Source organism: Saimiri boliviensis, chromosome 7, assembly GCF_048565385.1.
Source record: "Saimiri boliviensis isolate mSaiBol1 chromosome 7, mSaiBol1.pri, whole genome shotgun sequence".
Classification (NCBI taxonomy): domain Eukaryota; kingdom Metazoa; phylum Chordata; class Mammalia; order Primates; family Cebidae; genus Saimiri; species Saimiri boliviensis.
Genome location: NC_133455.1, coordinates 22,004,740 through 22,020,671, shown reverse-complemented (window position 1 = coordinate 22,020,671; position 15,932 = coordinate 22,004,740). Strand labels below are relative to the sequence as shown.

At 50.3% G+C, this 15,932-nt stretch overlaps 1 protein-coding gene across 7 annotated transcripts in view; it reads left to right on the top strand.

Annotated features, from left to right (window-relative positions):
- CUX2 (cut like homeobox 2) overlaps positions 1-15,932 on the top strand; it is a 314,909-nt gene that overhangs the window by 180,987 nt on the left and 117,990 nt on the right. For 6 of the 7 annotated variants that reach the window (XM_039472472.2, XM_039472474.2, XM_074402234.1 and 3 more), the window contains exons 2-3: positions 112-222; positions 3,810-3,857. In XM_039472472.2, coding sequence (XP_039328406.2) covers positions 112-222; positions 3,810-3,857 — 159 coding nt within the window. The remainder of the gene's footprint in view (positions 1-111; positions 223-3,809; positions 3,858-15,932) is intronic. The other variant, XM_039472471.2, reaches the window with a different exon arrangement.

Sequence of the window (15,932 nt, the reverse complement as noted above, 5' to 3'; positions counted from 1 at the left end):
TTTGTAAGTTAAGAAAAGTTGTTCAGAATGCTGTTTTGTACAACGGTTAAAAAGAAAAAAAAAAATCTTTTTCTTTTCTTTCTCTCTTTTTTTTTTTTTTTATTGTTTCAGAAGGAGCTTAATTCCGTCGCTTCTGAGCTGTCTGCACGGCAGGAGGAGAGTGAACATTCTCATAAACATTTAATTGAACTCCGCCGGGAATTTAAGAAAAATGTACCTGAGGTATGGTATATTTGCTGTTATAGAATTAACTCAGTAGGAATGCAAATTTCTCTCCGCTCAAACTATATTTTGAAAACTGTAGATGTAAGTGACTAACAAGAAAAGAAGCTAATTAGCTGCAAAGAAAAATGACAGCCCCCAACCTTACGGGGGTTTCTTGGCCTAGCAGTGCTCAGCGGAGCTCAGCGGTGCTCAGCAGTGCTGACTGAAGGAAGGGCGGGGCGTTTCTCCGTCAACGTCATTGTCATTGTTTTTCGAGGGCGCTGTGAAACGTCCATTTTCCCCCCACATTCATATCTAAGTCAAATGCCTGGCCTTGCTGGCAAAGGCAGTGTGCCTTAGAGTTCTTGATTTGATTTTGTTTTCCCGTTGGCGTCTGGAAGAAGGCAGCGGCAACTCTCTAACACCCTCTCGGGGCCTGCCAGCGCTCATCACCTCTGAAACTCGCCTCCCACCCCCTGTGCGTGCACCCCGTTCTTTCCCTTCACCGCCTCCCTTGCAATCCCAGCAGCCACCTGTGCCTTTTCTAGCGGCCATTGCAGGGGTTTTGGAGGGGCGGACAGAGAATGACCAGCCTCCAGCAATGCAACGGCCCCCCAAGGAACAGACAAGAACAGACAAGTTTCTGTTCTTTACTGGACAGAATGTGTGAATTCTTTTCTCTCCTCTCGCAGGCCCCCCTATTGCTTCTCAAATTACAAAACGAATGATGAGAATAAACACAAATAGGGAAAATAAAGCCCTCTGACTCTATATGATAAAGATGTGACACATCAGAGCTGTGACAGGGAACAGACGTCAGGGATCTCTGAGGCCAGATCTCCCCAAAGCCAACTGTGTTTCGTTCTGGCCGGCAGAAGGTCAACATCGGTCCTTACCTGCTCAGGTGTGCTAGAGGAAGGGGGGACAGAGTTTGGCATTCAGCTGGGAGACCTTGATCACCGGTTACACTCTGCCTGCCTGATTCTGGGATTGGGGGCAGGGGGATCCTGTTGCCATCTCGCTGGTCAGGGAGGGGACCACGGGGAAGACGAAGAAGAGGCAGACCCAGCCAGGAATCAGGCCACATGAGCACAGAGGGGAGAAGCCTCAAGTCCACCTCAGCCTCTTAGCTGCAGAACCCTCTCACACAAGTCATAAATGTCTTTGGTTCTTCAAGGCAAGACAAGGGACTAGGATCTAGCTGGGTCTGTCCGTGGAGCAAGTCTAGAAGGAAGAGAGTGTCTACATGGAGAAGCGGCGCGAATCTCAGGTCTGAAAGCCTTTCCCATATTGCGGCTTCAGAAAAGCCAAGCCAAGCCTTTGGTTTGACTCCAAGAGCCAAGAAGACAAATCAGTGAAGCCGAGAACCCTTCCTTCGCCTTGTAGAACAGAGCTCAGCTTGGTCCGGAAACTAATTTTTCTCCCCAGAATGAGGGTACTTTTGACTCTCCTTTGACTCCAGGAAGCAGAGCGGAATCAGCCCCACATCTTCACGGCCGCACCTGCCCTCTCCCTGGTCAGCTTAGACCCTCTGTCTCATCCTCCTTCTCCTAGCTCAACTGACTTTCTTCTGGGGCCATGTGGGAGTCCCCAGGTGATGAGGGAAATCCAGGCCATGTTTTAAGCCTCTAAGTTCAGCTTACATAATTTTAATACTGCATAATTATGCAATTATGTAATTAGGAGGAATAAGTTTCCATTCCTATTATAGTCGTGCCTCTGAAAATGCTCCTCTTTGGAGCCAGTCCCTCCTGATGGAGAAAGTCACGCCGAGGCTTTATTTAAGAGTTCCTCTGGCTGGTGCCCAGCTCACCTCCTGCTCGTGCCTGTGCTGGGCGTCCCCCAGCCGTGAAGCAGACGAGGCGGCATGCTTCTAGAAATGGGCAGCATTAGCATGAAGTCCCGCCAAACTCGTCCCTCCCAGAACGCTCAGATACCACCTCAGAGTGTGGGGTTGTGAAAAGAGCCCGCCTGGGGAGCCCGGTGACCTGGGTTCAGATTCTAGCTGCGCCATTCATTCGCTGTATAACCTTGCTGGAGAGGTGGTTTCTGAGAGGCCTCATCAGAACTCACGTTTCCTAAACATGGGCCAGAGGTCTCCCCAACACATTTGTATTTAGTCTGCAGAGTCTTTTGAACTTAGGGTGAGTTGCCAATATTTAGCATCTCAGGTGATTTCACCTAAAAATTGGATTTCCGGTGTCTTTTGAGACTATTTGGTAGATTGTGCAACCCAGAGCTTCCATGCTTCTGCTGCCATTGTCAGCTGGAGCAGAGCGTTTATCACCCCATCGGTGGGACTTGCATTGTCCCAGCCTCCCTCGCAGCCGCGTCCTGCCTGGCCTGGTGGGCGTTTGACTTCACCACCTGTGACCCAGATTCTCAGAAGCATCCTCCTCCATGGCTTAGCCTCGCACGCATGGCCTCTAACGATCAAGTCTACTAGGTTCACATTCACGGCCTGCGTCACCCCTGACGGTCCCCGACATACATCGGTCTGTCAATCAGCAGCTTGGGAAAGCCCCAGGGATCCAGAATCAGGGGCAGAAGCAACACAATGTTATTTGCATAATGAAGGGGTTTATCTTTACCTGCCCATAAGTCTTCTTCAGCCCATCTCTTCCTTTCCTGTGCTGTCTACCAAGGCCCCCCCTCTTCCCACCCTGTCTAGTCCCTCCCATGGGGATTACTGGTAACTGTGGCTGATTGTGGTGGGGGAGTTACACCAGTGGATCTTGCAGGAAACTGGAGGATTAAGGTTGGAGTCTCAGAACACGTGGTCCTTAAGGGTTCCCTCTTACAGGCCGGGGAGGAGAACACGCAGGAGTTTGCCGGGCTAGCCCAAGTTGCTGAGAATCCCAGGTCACTTACGAAAGCCAGGAAATTAGGGTCTGGAAATTGGAGGCTCGGGGTGGCCGGGACAAACTTCTCCTCTGAAGACAGCCCGAGTCGTAGAGTCCATCCAACGCCTGCAGAGCCTGTATGGGGTAGAGACCCAGCCTAAGACTGCAGAAACTGCACGTTCTGCTGAGGAAGGGGAGTCACGTACGCAAGCGGCATTGCTAACATGCAAAAGGCAGTCTTTGCTGAAGAGGTGGCCACAGGTAGGGTTGCGGAGATCGTGCAACCTAAAAGAGGCAGCCCCGAGCAACACCTTGAAGGGCAGAGGTTTTTGAGGAAGGACTTTCATATAGTGCTGAGCATGGAGAATTGGGGTTATCTCTCCAGCACCACCCCACCGCAAAGGCTGACCCAGGATGGACCACCTATCTCACAAGATATTTTGCATAAAAGACCATTCTGTGATCAAATCCGTTTGGGAAACACTACTTCCTTTCTCTGTCTTCTGGAAATTCCCAACATGCATTGTACAAAAGACTCCATAAAGTCCTACAGGGAAGAAACCCTTTGGACTTGACATTTCCCAGCCGGGTGTGGCTTGGTGCCCCTCTGTGTGTGTGTCCCTTGTGAAATCCAATGGAGTTCAGGCCCCGAGGGACATGCTTGGGAAATGCTGAGCCAGGGACAGCAGCCAGCTATAAGCAGGGGCCACGGGGGCTTCCCACCTGGTACTGTGGTGAACTCTTCGCTGATCTCTTTTTCAGGAAATCAGAGAGATGGTGGCTCCTGTATTAAAAAGCTTCCAAGCCGAGGTAAGACCCAGGGCCCACAGCATGTCAGAAAAGCACCCCCCACCCAGCTCCCCCTCCTGTCCCACCTAGAGTTGCCCAAGGGGGCCAACAGCCTTAAGAAGCTTTGGAGAAGCTTCCCTGCGCCCACTACAAACTGTAGGCCCTTCCCTCTGGTGTCCCATCCCAATGGTGTATAGTGATGAGACTTGGTTCTCTGTTCGGCTTGATGGAATTCAAGTGCGATCCCAAGAAATCTCGCTCTCCCCAGACTTTGCCCAGTCTTACACTACACTGGCTCTGCTACATGTAAGGATCCTTGACTTTGGGCCGTACACAGTGGCTCATGCCTGTGGTCCCAGCACTTTGGGAAGCTGAACTGGATCACTTGAAGCAATAATTCAATACTAGCCTAGGCAGCACAGAAAGACCCTCATCTCTATAAAAAAATTAAAAATTAGCCAGGTATGGTGGTACATGCCTATGGTCCCAGCTGTTCAAGAGGCTGAGGCAGGAGGGTCACTTAAACCCAGCAAGTTGAGGCCGCAGTGAGCCATGATCACACCACTGCACACCACCCTGGGTGACAGAGCGAGACCCCATTTCTAAAACAATAAAAAATAAAATTTTAAAAAGATGTATGACCTCAAACAAACCTACCTTACCTTCCTGGCTTGGTTTCCTATTTTTAAAATCAGAGGTTGGTGCTAGATGACCTTTGCCCTCTCTTGGCATTCTGCTCTCCTTTGATTCTCTAAGGCAGCCTTGCAGATAAGTCCACACAGTTACCAGCCCAACCAGAAATTCTTTGCACCAGCCCACCCTTTGAGTATAAAAGTAACATTATCCGCATTCTTTCCTGCCAACCCGCTGAGCCCTAGTTCCTTTGCTGTCCTCGGTAAATCATTTCTCTTGCTTTTTGGAAGCCCTGTGGTCAGGGTGAACCCCCCCCATCTCTCCTCTTTGCTTGACTTCGTAACCAAGAGTCTGAGAATGTCCACTTGTCTGGCTGGCACAGGAGGCAGGTCAAGAAAAGGCTGGAATCATGTGGGTCCAGGGATTTCTAAAGCGTTTTATCTTGAAGGGGCTCTTCTCGGGCTTCCCCGGGCTCAGGCAGGACCTCAGAAGGATTGACCGCGCTCGGAGCTCACCAGCGGGGGTGCATTTTAAGTCTGTTTTCCACCAAGCGCCACATTACTTTAAATCTGTCTCTCTGGAACCACATGAGCGCATAAGGCAATATTAAAGTAAACAATAACTGGATTTACACAAATGTCGCTCATTTCCATATTTTTCATCCTTTCATTTTATTACCAAGTTGACTGATGTGCTTATTTATTTATAGGGCCATCCGGTATTGATTCATTTGGTTGCAAGGTGCCTGGGCTGGGAAGAAAAAAAAAAAAAACAGAAAGACCAATAATGTTAGGAATGGGCTTTTCATGACTTTGTGTTACCAAAAAAAATAGAGGTTCCCATCTGCCAACTCCTAGTCCCAGGAGAACTGTTCAGCAAACAAGCTCCTTCCGGCAGCTGATCCCTCTGCCCAATCCAAAGACAGGCATTGAGCTATTCGTAGAGAGCATCACTTTCCCAGCTGTTTCCTTGCTTGAGTTGGTGTGAACAGAGCTTCCCTTGGCCTCTTAAAGCCTCAGTTTTCCCTATCTATTAAATAGGAGTATAAAGACATTGACAAGTCTTTTCATGTTGTTTTGAAGATTAACTGAGATCTAATGCAGGGAAAGGATTTAATGTAATGTCTGACACACGAAGAGCTGTTAGGGGGTGAAGAGCACAGACGCTGGAGCCTGCCTGAGCTGGAATCCAATCTCTCCCACTTACTAGCTGTGTGACCTGAGGCGAGTTACCTAACCTCTCTGTGCCTCCGTTTCCTCATCTGTAAAATGAGATAATAATTATACATATTTCAGGCCAGGCGGTGGCTCACACCTGTAATCCCAGCACTTTGGGAGGCCCAGGCAGGCAGATGACTTCAGGTCAGGAGTTTGAGACCAGCCTGGCCAACATGGTGAAACCCCGACTCTACTAAAAATACAGAAATTAGCCAGGTGTGGTGGTGGACACCTGTAATTCCAGTTACTTGGGAGGCTGAGGTAGGAGAATCACTTGAACCGAGGAAAGGAGGTTACGGTAAACCGAGATCATGCCACTGCATTCCAGTCTGGGTGACAGAGTGAGACTCGTCTAAAAAAAAAATGTATACATATTTCATAGGGTGAGATTGAGAAAGAACCAAATTCACACTGATGAGGTGCTTAAAATACTGCCTTGCGTATAAGAAGTTTTGGATATTGTATTATTCCTATGAGCAGTGACCTCCGATACAGGTTTACTGAATCTCTGGTATGGCTGAGCTGCCATCTGCCGCTTTCCTAACTAGGTATTGAAGGCTTTTTATCTCAAAGAAGGGCTTGGAGGGGGGCGCTCCTGTAGGAAGTGGGCGTGACTTACGTTATCTTTTCAGAAGAAGAAACGTGAGATTTGGGTGATGATCAGGAGAAGACCCAATTGCAGCATGGTAGAAAATACATGTACATCTGACTCAGGCCTGGTCAAAACCTCAGCTCTGCTCCTAGACCAGCTGTGTGGCCTCAGGGAAGTTCCTTAACCTCTCTGAACTTCAGCTTTCCTCCTCTGGCAAATGAGGCTAACAATAAGGATTCAGAGGCTGGGTACAGTGGCTTATACCTGTAATGCCAGCACTTTGGGAGGCAAAGGTGGGAGGATTGCTTGGGGCCAGGAGTTCAAGACCAGCCTGGGCAATATAATGAGACCCCATCTCTACAAAAAAATTTTTTTAGTTACTTGGGCATGATGGCTCATGCCTATAGTCCCAGCTACTCAGGAGGCTGAGGTGGGAGGATCGCTTAATCCCAGGAGTTCGAGGCTGCAGTGCGTTATGATTATTACTACTTCTTTCTAGCCTGGGCAACAGAGCGAGACCTGGTCTCTTAAAAAAAAAAAAAAAAAAAAAAAACGAAAAAGGATTCAAAAACCTCAGCAGCTTGGAGGCAGTCCCAGGGGCCGGCACACAGTTGTTACTCAATAAATATTGGGACAGAGAAAGTCTTAGGCCAAAAGGAAAGACAGAGCAGAATTCTCATTTTCAAAGCCCATGTAGTGCATTGAATAGACGCCACTTTAATAGCTGGGGACCTTAAAGAACTTTGTTAATTTTCTTAAGTGGGCTTTCCATTGTCCCTTTAATGTACCAAGAAGGCTACATTTGTCTGGAATTTTATTCCCTAAACTCCTGCTTTTCTCGTGATCTATTGACTAAGCCATCGTGGCCTCTGTGTCCCTCCTTGCGCCTCAGGGGAGAGATGCCGCCAAAGGAAGGTGTTAATAAAAAGCGTCTTCTTCATCCAGAAAGAGCTGCACACGCACAGGCCGTTTATAATCCAAATTTGATTTTCATTTTAATTTTTTTAATGAGGCCTCATCCTTTATGCCGCTCTCCTCTCGCAATCCACCGGGCTCTGGGCTGGCGCTGCGATTCCCAAGTGGGTATTAATCACCTCCTGGAAATATTCCCTGGGGCAAACACCATCTCAAGTCACGTAAGCTAGCCCATAAAACGCCTGGGCTGAATATCACACTCGTCATTCCTTCTTCCCCAGTGCAGGCCTTTCCTTGAAATATGCCATGTTCACTTTCATGGCATATACCATGAAATATACCACGTTCAATGAAAAATACTATGTTATTCCTGAATTTTGCTTCACTCGCCCTGGTGCATTCAAAATCTGGGCATACTTCTTATCTTTTTATATTACGTATGTGCGGGTCTTTTCTTTCTTTGTGTGTGTGTGTGTGTGTGTGTGTGTGTGCGCGCGCGCGCGCGCGTGAACGCACCAGTGGGAGGGGGCGGAGAGGAAATGAATTTGCCCTGCTGTGAATCAAGGAAGCTTCTCTGTCTGCCTTGATTGCTTAAAGGACAGTTTTGATTTCTCCTGTTCAAGGAAACAAAGACAGCCGGAGAAGGTGGCTTAATGGAGACAGCTTGAAATGGCCAAAGTTTGAATATCCTTGCATACAGAGAAAAGAGCAAGACGAAAGCCTCGCTAATTATAAAAGTTGCTTTATGAAAGATAATTCAAAGCAATAATTTAGCAAACATAATCAAGTCGCACAGATGGGGTTGTTGATGGATGGATTGCAACATGCAATTAGCAGTTCTCGCAGTTACATATCATTAACCCTCCGAGCACAAAAATTATTTTCTCATTATTAGTTGAAAAGGTAAAATTAAGCTGACTAGACAGTAAAGGAACAAACTACAATTAATTACCTTCATTTATTACAGTCATTATTTTAAACTTATTTTTACTTGGAGGGAGACATGAAAACATCTAAATTAAAAGTTTTGTTATGCTAAATCAGAGGTGAAACTTTTCAGAAGAGCATGTGCACTGGACCAGCTTGAAAGACCGCATGGCCACTGCTGGGAGATTTTCTTTTTCTCTGCTGCCTTCTTCTTCCACCATAAAGGAGAAGTGGCCTATATGGTGGAGAACCTTTTGGGTTGGATTGGAACAGAGACATTCACCTGGACCTGATGGAAATATAGCAGTTTGGGGACCAAGCGGGCTGACCTGGCCTTTGATGCCCAGAGAGGGTTAGACCCATGGTCTGGGCCACACCGTACCACTGAATAAGTGGGAGTCATGGGAAGCTTTAGAGCAGAGGAGGGACCAGCTCTAACTCAGGTTTTAACAGGATCCCTCTGGCCACTAACCGGAGGGGGCCCTGGCTTCTCAGATGACAGAGAGGAGAGACCTTCGTGACCTTGGTGAGTGACTTTATTTCTCTGAGCCACTGTTTCCTCATCTGTAAATAGGGTCAGCTCATAGGATTGCATGAGATTCAGTGACATTCTATGTGTCAAGTGGCCACTGAGTCACTTGTTCTCAACATGGTGGGCGTGTATGGTTGTGTGAGACTAAGGATGTTCTCCCTTTAACCACTCAGGGTCTGGGGGAATTCATGTGGTGTGACCATCTCCTTAGAGAGGCAGGTAAAGATGCATTAGATCATCAGTTGAGCCCATGTAATCATTCATTCGCCTTAACAAGCATTTATTGAATAGCTGCTGCATACTAGGCAGGGTTCTAGAGGCGAGCCCAGTGATGGTCACAACCCGGCCCTCACCTCGACCCCTCTTGGTATGAGGGAGAGCAAGCATTTTTGCAGTACCCAGAAGAAGGATTTCCCAAAGAAGACAAGGCCACCCTTCTATTGACACCATGCAGGTCCACTTAACAGATCCTTGTGGAGAACCTTCTGTGTCCCGGGCTCTGTGCAAGGGCTATTCCAGATCCGAAGATGCTAGGATACCATCCCTGCCCTCAAGGATGTCCCTAGGATTCCACAGGAAATCCTTTAAAGAAAGAAAAAGAAAAAAAATGTCTGGAGGAGCTGAGTCCTTGTGATTCTGAAATAATGTCCAGGAGGCCAGGGCAGGCCATCGGTTCCATCCCAGAGGCTCCGCTTGTTTGGTGAGCCTCACATTGACACTCTGCCCCCACGACAGCCACAGCAGCGTCTCCCCTCCCATACACATCTGCAGTGTGTCTGTCCCTGCGCTCCCCCACCAAGAGATGGAGTCTGTCTCCATTCTTTGAATCTGGGCCTGTGCCTACTTTGATCAGTCGAACATGGCGGAGGTGACACTGTGCCATTAGCCAGTGTAGCCTTTAGCCTGCCTGCTGGCTCTGCCCCCTGCCCCCCACCTCTTCAAACCCATCCTTTGTGGGAGAATTGTAACTACCTGCCGACCACCCTGCTGTGAGAAGCCCAGCCTGTGTGGAGAGGGTCTGGGGCATGAGACTGCACATGGGGGAGAGGCTAGAAGCACTGAGGCACCAGACTGGAGTCAAGGGCCCGCGTGGGCACATCCAACCCGTCAAGCCGTCAAATGACTGTAGCCCCAACCGCCCTCTGACTGTGACCACCTGAGAGATGAGAGAACCACCCGGCTGAGCCCAGTCGACCCACGGAATCGTGAGAGACCCTAAGTTGTTTTGAACTATTAATACTACTACATTTTGGGGTGGCTGGTTACACACATAGCAGTAGTTGACCAGACCCCCCCCCCGCAATGTACAGAATGCCGGTTCTCCTCTCCCCGCCTAACCACTTCTCAGCTCTCTTCTCCCTCCTCTCCCCTCCTTTCTTCTTCCACCTATTTCTCCCTTTTCTTCCCATTCCCTGGGCCCTCTCCCTCCGCCTTTTGGCAGATTTTCACTTAGTCAAAAATGTCCCCCAGCACCAAGGTCTTGAACCCCTGTCTCTGTGCAGAGCGCAGCACTCCCCCCTCCCAGTTCCAGAGTGGCAGTGATAGGTACTTCTAGGGGAGCCATCCCTGCCGTGGTGCAGAAGTCAGGGCACGTGGAACGCATGCAGGCCCATGGGCCTCAGGCCTGGCCTTGCCCTCCAGGTGCCCCGGCTGCCTTCCGGGGTCCCAGCTGAGGGATGGCAGCAGTCCTCAGGCTTGGCCTCCTCTCCTTCGGATTTCTTCTGGTGGGATTAGGACACATCTCTGAGACCCCAGAGGTGATGGGGCAGCAGACTCAGTAGAAGTTGGTGTGTTGAGGAGCAGAGAGGTTGTGTTGGAACAGGATTTGCAAGAATGCTAGAGATGGGGTCTTGCTGCCTCCCCTGTGAGTGGATTAGGTGGCAAAGTGAGACGCGGTGCCCAGTGTGGCAGCTCCCAGCCTCGGTGGGTGTTTGCTGGATGAGTGAATGATTCGCTCAGTCAACAAACAGAGATGTATTTAATGTAACCTTAGTCGTGTCAGTTACCCTTGACCGTGCCATTTGTAAAATGGGTGCTGAGACTTCGCTGGCCTGATTCACATGGGTTTCAGGGGAATGAAACCCTGGTGAGTGACTTTTTTCCTGGCTGGAGATGCCATGATTCGAGGCATTCCAGACCCTTCCCTGCAGGACTCACCCTACCAAAAGTGCCAAGCGGTCCACCCCAAGACCCCTCACTTCCAGGTGGGCAGAAAGCTGGGATGTCCTTCTGCCCCCATCCACCTGCTGGAATCCTGGTGGTTGATTAGACCCAGACCAGATCAACAGGTGATTGGGGAGAGAGCAAAGGCCAGGGGCCCACAGTGCCCCCTCCTGGTCACTCAGAGCACCTCCCCATCGTCATTAACGAGTAGCCGTGCTGGGCACTGACCGCAGCCCCTGCCTTTGTCAGAGGTCTACTGAAGTGGCTTTAGCCACACACCTACTATATGCTTCCGGCTTTCTAATGATGCCAGTTATCCCGGTGAGAAAGCGGAGGCTCAGAGATCATCGTACCATATGGTGCCCAAGTCAGTACCTAAGGCAGAGAGACAGACCAGGGGGCCTGAGAATTCAGACTTAGGAGGTTGGAGGCGCCTTCACACCCTGTGGGATGGAGAAAGTTCTGAAGGTGGCAATTCAAGGCCGGGGGCCCTCTGCCATCCGACCCGCCTGCCTCTCCCCTCAGCCAGTAGACTCCTTGGCTCGTTCCCACCTCAGGGTGTCGGTCCTGCTGTGCCCTCTGCCTCAAATGCTCTTCCCTGCACCATCTCTTTGCTGGATGAACTCCTTTCAGATGCCAGGTCCTGGGGGGGGGGGGCAGGGAACCCTCCCTGACCACCCTGGCCCTCCGTCAAGCCTGGAGCCCCTGGCATTCACTGGTGCTTCGAATCATCTGTCTTTATGCATCTGCCTGAAGCTAATGGCTTGAGAGTGCTGTAAGGACTTTGCCTGCAACTCTGAGTAAGATGGGAGTCACAGGAGGCTTTAGAGCAGGGGAGGGACCAGCTCTGACTCAGATTTTAACAGGATCCCTCTGGCCACTAATCAGATAACGTGGGGACCCGGGCCTCTCAGAGATGGCCGAGAGGAGAGCCCATTCCCCCACCCTCCCTGCCCCAGGCCAAGATGCTTGCAGAAACACTGAGGATTTTCTGCTTTTCCCGCCAAGACAATTGTGGGTGGGGAAGGGGTGTCCTAACCTAGGAGAAGACCCTCCTAGTGGGTCAGTACCTGTGCTTGCAGCTTAAGAGGGGAGTGGAGGGTGTCCTTGCAGCTGAGATCACCTGAGATGTGCGCGTCCCTCCCTGCCCTGGCCCCCAGCCCCGACCCGGCCCCATGTGCTGCGTCCTCCTCTGGTTCCTGTGCCCCCTTTCTGTTCCGCGTCTGCCTACAAACTCTTGCTCTTCCGTTTGAGCTGAAATTTAATTACAGGGATTTTTTTTTTTTTTTTTTTTTTTTTTTTTTTTTTTTTTTTGCCTTTTAACATTATTTGCTCTTCCAGCTGTCTTTGATGGCATAATTCTCGCACTCCCTAAACTATCCTTTTCCCTGACGCTCCTGGCACTGGTATGACCATCCCTTTGCAAACAGGGCTCCCTTAGAGCCACAACAGATGTTAAGATTTGTGTAGTTCTGACAGCAGGGGAGGCCAGGAAATAGTGGCCTTGCTGGCTGCTGGGACCACCCTAGGGGATAAGCAGTGGGGGCAGGTGTGGGCTTTGGGGCCAAATTGGCTTGGGTTTACATTTTAGCTCATCCACTTCCTGGCTGTGTGACCTTGGGCAAGGCACATAACCTCTCTGCGTTTCACTTTCCTCTGCTTTTACTTTTTTTTTTGATTTTTGAGATAGAGTTGCTCTGTCACCCAAGCTGGAGTGCATTGGTGCAATCACAGCTCACCGCAACCTCCACCTCCTGGGCTCAAGCCGTCCTCCCACCTCAGCCTCCCGAGTAGCTGGAACTACAGGCACTCACCACCACACCCACTTAATTTTTGTATTTTTTTGTAGAGATGGGGTTTTGCCATGTTGCCCGGGCTGGTCCTCTGTTTTTAAATGCTGGTAACAGTATCTGCCTCGTAGGAGTGAGGGGAGGCTCGATGAGTTGATACTTGAAAAGCCCAAGAACAAAGCCCAGCACATGGTGAGTGCCCCGTGAGCATGCGTTGGCATTCCCAGCAGCGGAGCGGAGACTGAGCACCTCACGTTTCTCCCTCCCATGAGCCCCGTGGTGAAGTTTCTGCTCCCACCCGTTTCTCAGGTGAGGTGACTGAGGCCTGGCCCGCAGCATGTGGTGGTGAGTGGGACACCAGCTGGCGAGATTTATTCAGCACTTAGAGGGGATACCTCTTGTGTCACCTCCTTTCAGCAACGCAGCCAAGGAGGCGCAGCTGGTATCATCCCCTTTTATGGGTGTAAAATCAGAGAGGTAAAGCGGCTTTCCCGAGCTCACACAGCAATTCATCCGCTGAACAGAGAACGGAAGATGCAAACCTCAGTTTGGAGGGCCAAATGGGCCACTTGAGGCATCTGGGGGTGCAGGAGGGGCTGAGGACAGTGATTCTAGATGTAGGGACCCCGCTGGAGATCTGCAGGTGGGTAGGCCCAGAAAGGAGCTCATCACTCAGCCAAGCCCGTGCCATTTAGATGTTTCTTTGCTGAATTGTTCTTTCTGCCAGGAAAGCCCACTGCATCCAAGGAGCTGGGAGAATACAAGCCCAGGTCTGTGTATCCAGCCCAGAACTTGGCACGTAGTAAGTGCTCAATAAACAGGAGTGTTGCTTGCCGCTCAAGTCAGATGTAATGAGGAATAGGCCTCCTGTCCTCTCTGATACCCCCAACATGCACATGTGCACACACATAGCTCTCCTCCTTCCTCTGCTGGAGTGCCATGGTGCAATCTTGGCTCACTGCAACCTCTACCTGCCGGGTTCAAGTGATTCTCATGCCTCAACCTCCCAAGTAGCTGAGATTACAGGCATACACCACCACACCCAGCTAATTTTTGTGTTTTTTGTAGAGACATGGTTTCACCCTGTTGACCAGGCTGATCTCAAGCTTCTGGCTTCAGGTGATCCTCCTGCCTGGCCTCCCAAAGTGCTGGGATTACAGATGTGAGCCACCGTGCCCAGCCCCGCCGTCTTCCTTCCTCTTTGATAACTTAACTGCTTTCATGGCGCCTGCTCCTGGGCTGCCCATCACCAAGTCTTGCCCCTCTGGAAGTCTGCCCTGCCCAGCTTGGGGTAAACTTAACGATGAACTGAATGAACAGCCTTCTGAATTTAATATTAAGAACCCACCAAAGCATTATTGAACCTGTCATGCCATATTACAACCAAATTAAGAACCAGCAGCAATCCTCTCTCATTCGGTATTATATGCCTTATAAAGTAAATTATTAATGCTTTTTCCCCCCAGTTAAGCAGTTATTTGCAGTTGTTCCGGGTATTTCTCATTAGAAATAACATCATCTAAAGAACGATATTGATTGATTTTTTTAATCTTGGAGTCATGGACGTGAACCACATATTTATATGACATTCCCTTTAACTAGAATTCTCGCGCTTTATTTTTATATTATTGATCTTTTTGACACGAATTGCTTTTTGGCCTTGTGCGAATGTTGTAAGCTTTCCGCCTGCAGAGGAATGGGCTGGCGTCTGGGCTGGGCTGGGAAGAGTGATCGCTCTAGCCGCGTGGCAGTAACATTCCCGCACATTTAACAACAATTAGTCTGTGCCGACGCCATGGTAGGCTTTCGAGTATGAAAATTTACAAGCTTTTTAATGGACTGCATTATGGAAGGCCGTGCAGGGCAGCCGGTGGGGAGATAAGGCTGCCGGGCGTGCATCCATCTCATGGCTCAGTCGGTCTCTCAGGGCTCACGTCTGCCTCCTGGGAGGTGGGGGCTCTGCGATGGCCCCACTCACACCAGCGTGGGTCATGTGGCCACTCACTCACACAGTCCTGCATTCGTCAGTCCATAGATGTTTGTTGAGCACCTACTAGGTGCCAGGTGTGGCGCTAGATGCGGGGGCTAAGGTGGTGAACGTTACTGGTTACTCATGCGTTCAGGAAGGCTTTGAGCACCTACCGAGTGTCAGGAGTGGCACTGAATTCCGGGGGTGAAAGGGTGAGTGCAGATTTCTCATTCATCTGGAGCCTGTGGCGGTAGCGAAATGACTTAAACCTGGAGTCGCCTGGAGTTGGGTTCAAGTCGCAGTGCTGCCCATTGCCAGGTTCTTCAGCGAACCTCAGTTTCCTCGTCTGTAAAATGGGGACCTCCCGCCTAGGGAGGCTGGGAGGATTCGGTGTGGATCAAGAGCTGATGCAGAGTAAAGATCATCATGGTGATTCAGTGTTGCTATCAGCTGAGCTCTGGAAACCCTCTCTGTTCTCTCCAGAACGGAAGGTTCCAGATGTACCTCCCGCCCCCCCATTGGGCTGCAGTCCTTGTAGCTCCTGGGACTGGGGCAGCCTGGTGTCCCCCTACTGCTCAGTCTGGCTTTCTCCTATATTTTCTTGTTGGAAAACCAGCCAGGACAGCCAGCTGGGGGCAGGCAGTGATGGGGCTCCCTGAAGGGCTCGCCCCAACCCCAGGGGCTGGCCCTCTTCTTCCCAAGTGCCCTCACCCCTCCAACCAGCTCCCCCAGAGCACACCCCTGCCTCCCTCCTGAGACCTTCATTCCACAGCATGTGTTTGGCACCTGCTGTATACAAAGGTGAGTGCCAGGCTTCAGGGATGTGGCAACAGGTGGCCCCAGGTCCTTGTTACATACACAGCCTCATGGGAGAGACGGATGGACACACACACCCCCAGACAGCACCAGTGGCGATCATGTTATGGTTGAGTTTCACCAGGCCGGGGGATAGGAGAGAGTAACCAGCCCACCCATTGCCTCATTGACAAATGCTTTCTGGAGCCCCTGCTATATGCAGCCCCTGTGCAGTGCCCTAGGGATAGGCAGGGAAGAAGACACATGCCCCGTCTCTAAGCTAAGAGTACAGTGAGGGGCATGCACAGAAGTTATCTGAAAAATGGTAGAACACAGTGGTTAGGAGCATGGCTCTGGAACCAGACTGCCTGGGTTCAAATCCCAGCTTGGCTTCTTACTGCAGTCATCCCTCAGTATATGTGGGGTATTGGTTCCAGGACCTGCCCCGTACCCGAATCCATGCAAGTCCCCCTGCGCATAGGAAAGGCCGGCTCTGCATATATGCACCTTTCACATCCGGTAAAAACTCTGTTGTGTGTATGTGTGCATGTATCTGTGTGTAT